Raw genomic sequence first — 12942 nt, forward strand, 5'->3', positions numbered from 1 at the left:
AAAATTTGTGGATCTAAGAATCCAGTAAATATTTTGACTTAGGGTGTCACCATTGAGAAGCTGAAGCTGCACACAGCTTCAGTTGGTCTTCTAGCTCGAGGACAAGAGGATGAGTTGCAGTGATGAGGGATTGTGTTTGGAGGTATGCAACTAATGTTGGTGATTGAACTAGTCTCCAAGTTGGAGATTTGTTGGCCTATGTGGAGCTAGTTGTGTTTGATTCGAATTATAACCCAACCCGATATAAAAGTGCTACAGTTTTTTAATGAGATTTTTTCTTGGGAAGCACAAATACAACAAAATTGCCAACGTACTAGTTGGACACGTATCCGTCACGGACACAAACGTGTCAAGTACACACTCAGGAAGAAAAAAACATTTTTTAATTCAATTCTTCTATTTTGATGCTGAATGTTGTTTATTTGAGCTCTTTTTTATGGGTGTCTAGTTTATTTGAACTCTTATGTTCGTACTTTAAAAAATATTTTATTGTCTTTAAATGAATTTTATATATATTTCCAAGCATTTCATTGTTGTTACATAGTTTTTAAATCCTAAATAAACATAACTTATTCCAAATATAAAATATATATACCAAAAAATAAATATTAATTAATTAATTGTCTTTTCCTCGATGTATTGTATCCTAGTTTTTCAAGAAATGTTGTGTCACCATACTACATATCATGTCGTACTACATATCGTATTCGTATCCATGCTACATAAATTTTATTTTAGGCTTAGTCGGAAAAAATTTTGGCCCATGTTTAGTCGATTGTGAATCATGCGTGCAAGAGTGAAATACCGTTGTTTTAAAATTAAGGTTGGGTGAGTTGTTTTGAGAGAAAAAACTATATTGCAGCATCTTGTATTTTTCTCTAAAAATAGTGAAATCATTGCAACTCCGTGAACGTAAGCAAATTGCCAAACCACGTAAATATTGTCTTGTGTGATTGTTTTTCTTTGACGCATATATTTTCTCAATTTTTGCATCTCACAGATCCAAAAATTTCATGTATATTCCCTACAAGAGAGAGAAACTTACCAATATCTTTTTCCTTGATAACTTTTGCCTTTTTCCTAGGTCCTTCATCCTGCAAGAACAAGATTTTTATGCCATGTCAGCTTGCACACTATCATAAATCCCACAACAGTCCCACATAAAGTAGTCATTACAAGGAAGAGAGATTGCTGTACTTGAAATTCAAGAGAGAGGGGACGGGGGGAATTAAAGGCAAAACCTCTACCTCATTATTCTTCCTTTTTGAATTAGGATGCTGCAACTTCTGGCCGGAAACTGGAGACATCAATAGTTCTTGTTCTGAATTTTCTAATCCCAATAGTCCCATTATAAAAAAGAAATAGAGAAAATTAAAAACCTTTTGGAGATGGAGATTTCCTTGGATTTCTTGGTGCTTTCTGAAAATGGAAAAGTTTTATAAGAAAACTGTAATTCTGAATACCAGTTAGCTATAATTTACTTGGCAGTATAGTTTGAATCATATTTCTCCAATAAGACATTATGTATAAATCTGAGAAAGTAATAATAACATGCAGGATTGTAGTCAAAGTTGACATGCATTTAGCACTATTCCCTCCCTCCCTTCCTTACTAGATTAATAAGCTACACATGCATCTAGTAGGCCTTGACCAAGATGCATTCTTCTTTGCTTTAAAGTGGTGCCTAGATTGAAGATTAATTTGGCCGCCAAATTAATGTCTTACTAGAATTCTAGGATGCAAGGTGTGTCACCTTCCAATGAAACATATAGGGTTACCTCTAGGAGCTCACTTCAAATCAAAACCTATTTGGGACGACCTATTTAGGATGGCATCTTAGAAAGAATGTAAAACTCAAGGCCTTGCAGGGTAACACAGGTAATTCTTTTCCCTGGTTGTATTTGAGGTACAAAGGTGCCACGAAAAAAGTTTGCGTTCTTTGCTTCGACAGCAGCATTAAGGAAAATTCTAACGGTGTACAATATTCAAAAATGAAGTCTCCTGATTATTTATTGGTATTGCATGTGTAAGAGGAGTGGGGAATCAATTGAGCACTTGTTGCTTCATTGTCCAGTGGCTACTGATATTTGGTCTTCTATATTTGTTTTGTGTAGGATATCTTGGGAGATGCTTAGGATTGTGATTGAGACGCTAAAGTGTTTGCAAGAAAGATTTCACCAACAGAGTCTCAAAGATTTGGAGGGCTGACCCTCTTTGCATCATATGGACAATATGGCAAGAGAGATTTTAAAGGCAAGAATAAAATAATATAGAGAATTGGAAGTAGAAAAGAGAAAAGAATACAAGGGGTACGTGGTTTGTCCTAATGGCCTACGTCCACAGGGGAAAGCCCTTAGCGGATACATATTTTCTACATAAAGCTCATTGTTACACTGAACCCTAAGCAGGGTATATATAAGAGCTAGGGTCAGCCCTACACGGGCTTACAATATATTGGGCCTCTTGGGCCATTACATGAACATCAACCCAATATCTTTGACACTCCTCCTCAAGCTAGAGCATATAGTTATATAGGTCCAGCTTGAACATATACTCTCTAATGGAGCATATAGTCATGGGTACTGGCATAGCATTCAATGCATGCACATGATAGTCAAATTGATAGCGGACCCTTCAGAAATGCAAAGGTGCAGTGAGGAATTGGAAAAACCAGCATCTCAACAAAGTTTTTTTATTCTACCAGAATGAAAAGAATAAATAGGAAAAGGAAAAAAGCATGCACTCTCAATTACCAAATTAAAGTCGTAAGATCTTACCTCCTCTACTTTCTTAAACAGTGTGGATATAGTAGCCTGAACAAGTGAACCATGATTACTGCCAGACCCTTCCTTAGATGTAGTTGCTGTAGTGGCATTACGAGGCAGTCTCTTCGACTTAGACACTGACATAGCATTATTCTGTTCAGGAAATTGACCCCTTTCTACAGCACCCTTATTGTCAATGTCAAGGTTTACAGAGCAGAGATTTTCAGTCTGTACTTGCAAATTAAGGGAATCAACATATTGCCCGTGAAAGGAAAGTTTGGCTCAGCTTATATCCTAAAATGGAATGTAAAGCTTTTTAAAGTATCAACCTTTTTGACGTAGAGGTGTACTTTAACAGAATAAATAAAATAAGTTCATGAAAATGCTAAGAAGAATAAAGTTCTAAGGTTCCAGACTTCCAGTTTCGCTAGCATGCAGAGATGTTTAAAAAAGAAGTGCCTTTACAAACATTTACTAATGAAGATGATATAGTCAGGATATTTCCACTAGTATATTTTGTGATTGAAGAATCAACTTCCTCAACTTTTTTTCCTTCCCCTTCTGATACATCAGCATCACTCTTGACAGATTCATCCCCAGAAGAAGCATCTGCAAAACTGAACAATAAAAAAGCTATAGATAAATGGGAAATTATAATTTTTAAAGGAAATGATTAACTTAACTAGATAGAACATCAAAGCTTAATCAATGAAAAATTTCAAACAATTGGCTCAAAAGCATCAGAAGAAGGATCTCATAATTCAGTTTTGGTAGTTTCCATATGGTCAACAAGCCTTATCATGGAGCTGTAATGAGCCTAGCCGAGCCAAGCTGAGCTGAACTAAAGGAGTTCAAACTTGGTTCATATTTACTTTGCTACTGAGCTCAAACCAAACTTGAGCTGAAGACCAAGCTCAATATTTATGTTCTAGCACGGTTTGTTAATTTCCCAAACAAGCTTTGTTAAATTATTAAGTAAATTAACACCATTTTTTTAAGAAACTTATGTTTCTAGCTTTCTGGTGCACATTAGCCACCAAAATTTATACTTAAATTTTATTAACTAATTCATTTACACTTTAATACAACAACAAAGGCTGCGTTTGGTTGAATGTAAAATATTTTCCGAGTGTAAAATATTTTCAGGTGAAAATATTTTCGGGAAAGGAAAATATTTTCAAGTGTTTGGTTGCATTCCAAAAAATGCTTTGGAAAATATTTTCTAGTGTTTGGTTGTGTTCTTGATAATGCTCTAAAAAACCCATTTTTATCATATTTCTCACATTTTCTTAGGATCCAAACAAATATTATTACAGAGAATCAAGATATATAAACAATCAAAGAAACAAAAATCAAAACAAAAAAATCAAAATCCCAAGATCAATCATGAGAGAGGAACTTAAGTGACAGAGAGAGAAATTGAAACAAACGGTGCTATGTGACGATGAGGAATGGGTCGGAGGAGTGGGTCGTTCACTGGGTCAGCTCAGGGGTGGGTTGCTCAGGGGTGGCTCACGAGTGGGTCGGCTCAAGGGTTGGTTGCTCATGGCGGTCTGATTGGCTCAGGGGTGGGTCGTTCACTAGGGCGGTGACGATGAAGAATGGGTCGGTGGAGTGGGATGGGTCTTCTTTCGCCGGAGTGGGATGAACAGAGCACTCACCGTCGCTTGGAGGGGACGAGGACGGCGATCTGACCGGCGCGATCGTGGGTTTGATGGCGCGATCTCTCTCTCTCTCTCTGTTTGCGCGTCTGTGAGTCCTTCTTTCTCTCTCTCTTTCTCTCTTTGCGCATCTCCGGAAATGGTTTGAAGTGAAAATAACAACGGAAAATATTTTATGCCCCGTTGCCCTTATTTTACAATCAACACTGAAAACATTTTTAGTTTGACCCAATTTTTAGTAACAACCAAACACCCACTTTTATGGAAAAGCATTTCCAGAAGTGGTTTGAAGCCAAAATAAACGCACCCAAAGCTTCAAATTTGAGCTAAAGCTTAGTTCATTTAGTTAAATACGACCTAGCACAAATTACCACTTTGTCCGAGACAGGATTCTAAGTGGAGATGTCACTACACCATTTGTGAAATCCGAAGACCAACTTGCCAATATCTTTACCAAGGCATTACATAGTGTTTAGGGTCTATATGTTTCAAGTTGGTCTTATGTGACACATATGCTCCTGCTTGAGGGGGGGTGTTAAAATAAATAGAATGATGATATTATGGGTTGTATAGGTGGTATTCTACTAGAAGGGTTTAGAAGATTCCAGTGACAATGTGTCCCTACCATCTGTCTCCTTTAAGAATATTCCTTGTCCTATTGTAACCACATTCCTGTATAAGAAATGAATAATAAGAGGGCTGGGAACTAAGAATTTCTAGCACCTCCTTCATGTGCAATATACGTCATCTATTAATATTATATACAACAATAGTCTAATATCTAAGACTACCCCTACCCCTTCTAATCGTTTTACTATTCGAGCGAGTGAAGGGACAACATAATCAACATTCAACATCTTTTGGCAATAAAAGAATTATATTGCAGCTACTCACATATTTGTGAGGATTAAAAATGAATATCAATTATATTAAACAAAAAGAAGATATATAAGGCAATATAAGATGGCAAGGCTAGTACTTGAATGATTTCCCAGCGGTTCTCTGTGAATGTCGAACTGGTGTTGCTTTGATCAAATCCTTTAAATTTTTCTCAGAGTCAGATAAATCAACTTCAAGCTCTTCAGATATAGGAGACTGTGGTTCTACATATGTCATTCCGGCAGGCTTATTAATCAAAGATGTGGAACCTGCTCCACCTTTGAAGTCACATTCAACGAGTTGTCCCTGAAAAAATGGAGATTTGAGATGTGGATCATCAAAGAAAATATAAATTCACATCACACAAAAATTCAAAGAGAACCAAACCTCATTAAAATCATTAGGAAAATCGAGGCAAGCTTCTTCGGGGTTCTCATCTTCTGTCCCAATCCACCATGCTTCAGAAAATACAATCTGTGGTGTAGTATCAAAGTAATTGGTGAGACAAAAAGGGAAAAGGGTGGTTTGAGTGTGAATCAGATAAATTACCCATTATCTAAAAAGCTTAATTAAGCGAGTGAGAGAGTGTTTAGAAAGAAAAGGCTAACCATATTATCGAAGTAGTCGTCACAGGTGACACTCTTGCCACCTCTAGGGAATTGTAACGTCAGATATCTGTTGTTGGGATATAAAATAGTCCCAAACAATTTCAATCGGCCCTGAAAGTAACAATTGGCTGGCTGATTGTAAAAAATAAAATTGGGAATTGGGAATTGGGAATGAATATCAAAATAAAAACCTTGGGGAAATGGAGGTAGAGAATGGGGTTTTTGGTGGCCAAATCCTTGAGCTCACCGATCTTGCCTCCTTGAGCAGGAAGAGGGGCGAGTAGTCCAGGGAAGGAGAAGAGGAATCTGTTCTTCCGCTGAGACTTCTTGAGAATGTCCTTGCCATGGTGTTTGATTACGACATTCGAAGGCGTCAACGCCGCTTCCGCTTTCGCTCGACTATCTGACACTATGATGTCCTTCGCCAATGCCACTCTCTTCAGCCTCTTCCGCTCTGAAAAACCATTTTCACCTTCTTCCTTCGCCATTCGATTCGATGATTTCTTTCTTTTTGCAACGGAATCTTAACCTGATGATTAACTCAATCTCCAAATCTAGAGTCAGTTAACAATTGACCAAATGTGGAAATATTCTATGATGAGGATTTTTTTTTTTTTTGCGCATTTAGCTTCATTTTTATAATATTTTAGTTAGTTTTCTAGTTAACAAAACTATTCAGCAACGGAAACTTAACCTGATGATTAATTCGATCTCCAAATCTAGAGTCGGTTAACAATTGACCAAGTGTGGAAATATTCTATGATGAGGAATTTTTTTTTTGCATTTTAGCTTCATTTTTATAATATTTTAGTTAGTTGTCTAGTTAACAAAACTATTCAACAAAACACGCATTTTCATACACTTTTTTATTCACATGTATTTCAAAAAAAATACAAACAACATTACCAAACGGCCTTCTAGTATCTCGAATTTCTAAAACTCGAGTTCCAAGATAAAAATCGAGTTTTTAAAACTTGAGTTGCAAGTAGTGGCAGCTGATGTGGAAAAAAATCCACGTGAAACTCGAGTTTTTAAGACTCGAATTCCACTGTTTATTTTCCCAATGTCTGTGTTGTTTCTTCTTCCCCTATTCTTCTTTCCTTCAGCCCGTGATTCTTCTTCTTCGGATCTGCATTCTCCAAAGAGGTTTTCAGATCTGGTACTTCTACTTCTTCTTCCCTTTCATTTCTTCATTCCTGGTTCTTCATCTTCATCGTCATCTTTGTTCCACTTCTTCTCTAGAACTCGAGTCTTTAAGACTCGAGTTCCATGTGGCAAAAACATCTCCATGTCAACAATCAGAACTTGAGTTTTTGAGGCTCATTTTTTCCTCCGAACTTGAGCCTCATAGGCTCGAGATGTTATTCTCCTCATTTCTTTTCAAATCTTGCTAACTAATTACATAGTGTGACAAACTCATACTATTCTGCAAATTGCCTCCCTATGATGAGCGATTGAAATATTTACATCAAGTGAACCAAATGCATGTTGCGTCACTTTTAACAAGCTTAGGATCTGTATGGGATCCACTTATTTTGTTGAAATTGAAAACTTTTTATTAAAAATACTGTAAAAGTTAGCTAAAATAGTATAGTGAAACTCATAGATAGTACCAAAAAGTATAGTGGGCCCATAAATAGTAGAAAAAATAAATTGAATAGTAAAATAAGTTAGTAAAATTAATCATGCTAAATGGACAGTTAGGGTCTGTTTGGGATTCATGAATAATATCAAAAAATGTAGTGAGACTAATGAATAATACCAAAAATTAGCTGAATAATAAAATAGTGTTTGGCAAAAATTTAAAAACTAGTTTATTTTTGCTACTATTCATAGGTCTCACTGCACTTTTTGATACTATTCATGAAATAGTACCTTTAAGTTTTCAGTTTTAACAAAATAAGTAGATCCCAAACAGACCCTTAGTGTGCGTTTGGTTTCAAATTAAAAAGCCAGTTTATTTTACTATTCATCTTATTTTTACTACTATTCATGGCCCTACTGCACTTTTTGGTACTATTCATGGATCCAACTGTACTATTTCAATGAACTTTTACCTTTATTTACAGTATTTTTAGCAAAAAGTTTTTAATTTCAGCAAAATAAGCGAATCTCAAACAGATCCTAAGTAGATGAAAGAGAGAAATATTGACGAATCTTATGATATATCTATATTCCTATTTAATGGGTTTTCCCTATTTGGATTACTCAATTTTGATACCTAAAATACCCTCATCATGCTCGCTTATAAGTTTTCAACTAACGGGGATAAATATGTAAATTAAAACTCCTATACTTTAAGACCCACAAACTCACGTACACTTTGCCAGTTTCTCTCATTCTTCTTTAGATTGAAGACATTCAATATAACTCTACATTCTCTTCTTTCTTCTTCTTCTACTTTCAAATTTGGTTTCTAAATAATTTTAGCAGATTTTGTCAAAGACTCCAATAGCTTTTCAAGTTTTATCTTTTGCAAGTTCCTTTTTCTTTTATTTTCTTTTGTTTATCATTGACTTTTTTTGAGTTCTTACCTGCCATGACTGCCACGTATTCATAGTTTGAGAAGTACTTACTTTTAGGTTAATGTGAATAGGGATTCAAGGGTGTTTGACAATTGCTTATTACTCGTGGCTATTTAAAATTTTCAAAAATGAGAGTTTAAGCTTAAACTGGCAACTTGAGAAAGGATATTGGTAAGGGCTATTTCTTTTTGTTTTGACATGCAATCAAACACAAACACTTTTTTTGGTTTTTTTTATTTATTCAAAATATATGCTATTTTTTTTCTTTTTCTTTTTATGAGGGGATTACGCTACTTGGTTTGGTGTTTTTTTTTTTTTTTTTTTTTTACAAGAATTTATGTTACATTTTATTTTTGAGGGGATTATGCTACTTAATTGTTTTCTTTTGTTTACGTTACATTTTATTTACATTACATTTTCTTTTGTTTCATAAAATTTATGTTACATTTCATTTTGTTTCATAAAATTAAAAATGTAATCGATTTCTCTTTTTTTGGTTTTTTTTTAATCTCTTTTTTTTTAAAAAAAAAAAATTTCACTTTCCTTACTCACGTTTTCTTCTCTAAAAATTTTTTTCTCACTTTTCTTTTTTTTCAAAAATCTTCTTTATTTTGGGGAGGAAAAAAAGACTCCTACTATAAAACCACTACTATAACTTCTCCATCCATATCCTTAAATTTAACCCTAACTATTTTATCTCTCTCAAGTTGACGTATGCACAAATTTATTATATTGCATTGAGGAGGCATGGGAATTGAATATTAGATAAGTTCGAGTGAGAGATTCTATAAGAATTATTGTATGATTTAAACCTCACATGACGTGGTTGTTATCTAAGAAATTGTTGTAAAAAAATTTCTTTTGTAACAAAAACTATATTTATCGTTTGTATAATTCTATGCGAAATTCAATTTACATTTTTTTTTAATTATTAATTTACTACTCCATCAAAAATGTTACATACCTTTTCTCGGTTTTCAAGATAGTTGCTAAAATTTTAATTTAAGCTCTTTTTATCTTTTTGTTAGGGATGTGTAGTACATGGCTAAAATTTAGGATTAAAACACTTTTATGGATGTGTAGCAAGTGGCTAAATTATAGGATTGAAAAACTGCATTTTAGGATTAAATAAAAATGATAACCGCCAAAAAAGAACAACAACAACAACAACACCAAAATGAAAAAAATGTGGATGCACCATCCTAACTAAAAAATAAATAAAAAACAACATCAACAATAACAACAACATAAAACATTTGAGTCTTTTACCATAAAAGAAAAAAAAATGTAGGTAGTCGCTAAAATTTTAATTTAAGCTATTTTTATCTTTTTGTTATGGAAGTGTAGTAAATGGCTAAATTTTAAGATTAGAACGCTACATTCTAGGATTAAACAAAACTTGATAATTGTCATAAATAAAATTAAGAAAAAAAAAAAAAAACAAAAACAACAACAACACCGCCAAAAAATAAAATGTCAACCTTTCACCGTAAATAAAAAAAAAAAGAGCCTCATCACACGCGCTTCGCGTGTGCGACAAGGCTTTTATTTTTTTGTTTAGTATTATAATTTTTCACTCATTCTAATTTGAGATTTACACTTTTTCCCACAAAAATTGGGCATTTAAAACTACTAATATAGCTAGAGGTGTCATAAGGTTAGTTACAAAAAATGAACATCAAAATAACATTGAAACAATATGTTCATGTGTGGATTTGTTCATTTTTTGTAGCTAACCTTATGACACCTCTAGCTATATTAGTAGTTTTAAATGCACAATTTTTGTGGGAAAAAGTATAAATATCAAATTAGAATGAGTGAAAAGTTATAATACTAAAAAAAAAAAAAAAAAAAGCCTTATCGCACGCGCAAGGCTAGTGTGTGTGTATATATATATTCACGCACTGCTTATAAACTATTCTATTTTTTTAGGAAAAAATTTAATAATTTGCATTCATTATAATTTAGGATTACTATATTTTTCAATCATAAAAAAAAAAAAAAAAAAAAAACCTGAGGGTGTGATAAACAGTTATTTCACCTGCAAATGTATAATACTCATCACAACACTATAATTTTTTGTGATTAGAAAATCTAGTAATCTCAAATTATAATGAATACAAATTATTAACTTTTTCAATCAACTTTTTATTGATTGGAAGATTATGCTATAATTCAGTATTAACCTTTAAGGGGAGGAAAAAAAAAAGATCATCTTAATAAATCTTATAAATTTACATATATTGAAAATGCATAATGAAATTGTAACTATAAAACAACTTTCAAAATACATGTGAAAATATTTACAAAACTTATTATGAAGAAGTTGATAGATCAATGTAGAAAATTGAAATATTTACATCAGGTAAAATTGTAAAATAATTTACTACATTTGAAACATGGAATAAGTCAACTTATTAAAATTATGTCGACTATGGTGGAGAAGTTGGTGGAGCAATGTTTTTTGTTTCACATTCTAATTACTTTCTAGCCGCATTTGTCATGAACCTATGATACTGTTGATGCCCACTTTTGACAAAAGGCCTAATGGCAGAAGAAGCCCAACAATATGAAGAAGATGGGAAGAGAAAATAGTAAAGCAAAGACTAGTAGGCCGGAATGGTAGGAATAATGGTTAACAGGCCCACAAAAAATAATAAGTGGCAAAGAAGAAGCAAATGGGCCGAGGAAACCCAAAGAATGAAGTAGTAAACCCATGGGAATAATAAAAGGTAAAGAAGAAGTAAATGGGTTAGGGAAGCCCAAGAAATGAATTAGTAAATTCATAGGGTTGGCATAAAGGCCAATAAGCCAAAAAGGTAATGAGGTAAGGACGTTGTAATTGGGTCGGGGAAGTCCAAAGGATTTAGCAAAAACCTATAGGAGTAAAAGAGGTAAAAAAGAAGAAAATGGGTCGAGGAAGCCCGATAAATGAAATGGGCCGAGGAAGCCCAATGAATGGAATGGGCTGGCACACTAGGAATGTGGCCTAATAAAGCCCAAAAGAGGTAAGGATGTGGAAAAGTGGGCTAGCCCAGCAGGAATGTTGGCCAGTGAAGCCCAAAAGAAGAAAGAATGTAGAAAATGGATTGGCAGGAGCCTCAGCTCATAAGCCCAGGTGTCCCGCCCCAAACCCAAAAGGGTCCAAAGCATGAAAAATACATCCCAAGGGTACTTGTAGATTTTTCCTTTTTGGCAAATCAAATTATAGGAGATCTTTATTTTCCTTTCTTTTCCAAAGGTTAAGAATATACAACCATACTAAAATCTCCACATTAAAAGTCAGAGCTCTATAACACATTTACAAACAATAACTAAAAATCATATGCCTTCACATAATACATGAATATATTACAAAACTCTGATTAAATTACACAAAGTCACAATCTTATCAAGAATAGGGACCTTAACATCGAGTCTAGGCCTACCACGCCAAGGGCTAACAAACCTCAAGCAATTCACCTCCACTAGAATTAATTAAGGTCTCGTTGAACATAGCAAGATCGAGTCACCAACAATTTACAGTAAAAATTTCCAAATTTAACATAGCACTCTAATCATCACCAAAGAAGTAAGCTCCATACCCAAGGTATAACTAATAAATCTGAAAAACTGTTAGAGGGTGGGATGCACTATTGCCTAGTAAGTAGCATAATTAATGGGGGTGGGGGAAATAGAAGTTTTATCTTTAATAATAATAATAATAATATGATATGATAAGAATGATTGAATATTGAAACACAAAGTTTCTCAAAGTAGATACCTTGAAACTATATACTATAATCTGTGAGCACTAACAATATAATTTCTAAAGTCATAAAATCAAACATATGGCAATTTATCACAAATATACCATACTACCACATAGATCGATCAAGGGATCCACCTATTCACAACTGGCATGATATTGTCCTCTCTGGTATGCAAACTCTTGGCCCTATGGACAACAGCCTCACCCATACCCTCAAGGCTTTGCTCTCCCCCCATGGGCAGTAGAGAAAGCACGTCAAATAGGACCTCTCTTGCATGTAGTCTCTTGGCCTCATGGGCAGTAGCCTCATCCACACACAATCAAGGAATCTCTTCCCCCCATGGGTAGCACGGAAGAACGTGTCATCCAAAGTGAAAGAACACTGACCTATATCTGATCCCATTGTCACAAAGACTATGAAAATCAAATCGGGTGATCACCGGGAAATCACACATAGCATAGTGTTAAAACCACATAAAACTCACAGGTTACATATACTTTGAAACACATAGTTTATATCTAGGTAATTTTAGAAAAATCTTAAATAATCTAACTTCCACGAAGTTTGTAAGGTTTTCAACTTCATTCTTGTCAAGAGATTTTCTATTAATTTCCCACATAACAAGGCAAGATAAGTATCTTTAAATTTTATAATATACCATAAAATCCATGATTTCCTTATCAAGGATTAAATAAAAAATGCTCATTTTTTCATATCAACAATTCATGCATTTCCTCAAATGCAATACCAAA

General features: G+C 34.1%; 1 protein-coding gene across 2 annotated transcripts in view; it reads right to left on the reverse strand.

The window, feature by feature from the left end:
- Window positions 1-6528, reverse strand: part of LOC126701420 (DNA-binding protein RHL1) — a 32544-nt gene extending 26016 nt beyond the window's left edge. Inside the window, exons 1-9 of one of the 2 annotated variants that reach the window (XM_050399509.1) lie at window positions 6105-6528; window positions 5914-6024; window positions 5693-5779; window positions 5406-5611; window positions 3266-3382; window positions 2778-2994; window positions 1380-1419; window positions 1248-1297; window positions 1046-1094 (exon numbers count right to left, since the gene is read on the reverse strand). In XM_050399509.1, the coding sequence (XP_050255466.1) occupies window positions 1046-1094; window positions 1248-1297; window positions 1380-1419; window positions 2778-2994; window positions 3266-3382; window positions 5406-5611; window positions 5693-5779; window positions 5914-6024; window positions 6105-6401 (1174 nt within the window). In that variant the 5' untranslated portion in view covers window positions 6402-6528. The remainder of the gene's footprint in view (window positions 1-1045; window positions 1095-1247; window positions 1298-1379; window positions 1420-2777; window positions 2995-3265; window positions 3383-5405; window positions 5612-5692; window positions 5780-5913; window positions 6025-6104) is intronic. The other variant, XM_050399508.1, reaches the window with a different exon arrangement.
- Window positions 6529-12942: the final 6414 nt, after the last annotated feature.

Source organism: Quercus robur, chromosome 10 (assembly GCF_932294415.1).
Source record: "Quercus robur chromosome 10, dhQueRobu3.1, whole genome shotgun sequence".
Lineage (NCBI taxonomy): Eukaryota > Viridiplantae > Streptophyta > Magnoliopsida > Fagales > Fagaceae > Quercus > Quercus robur.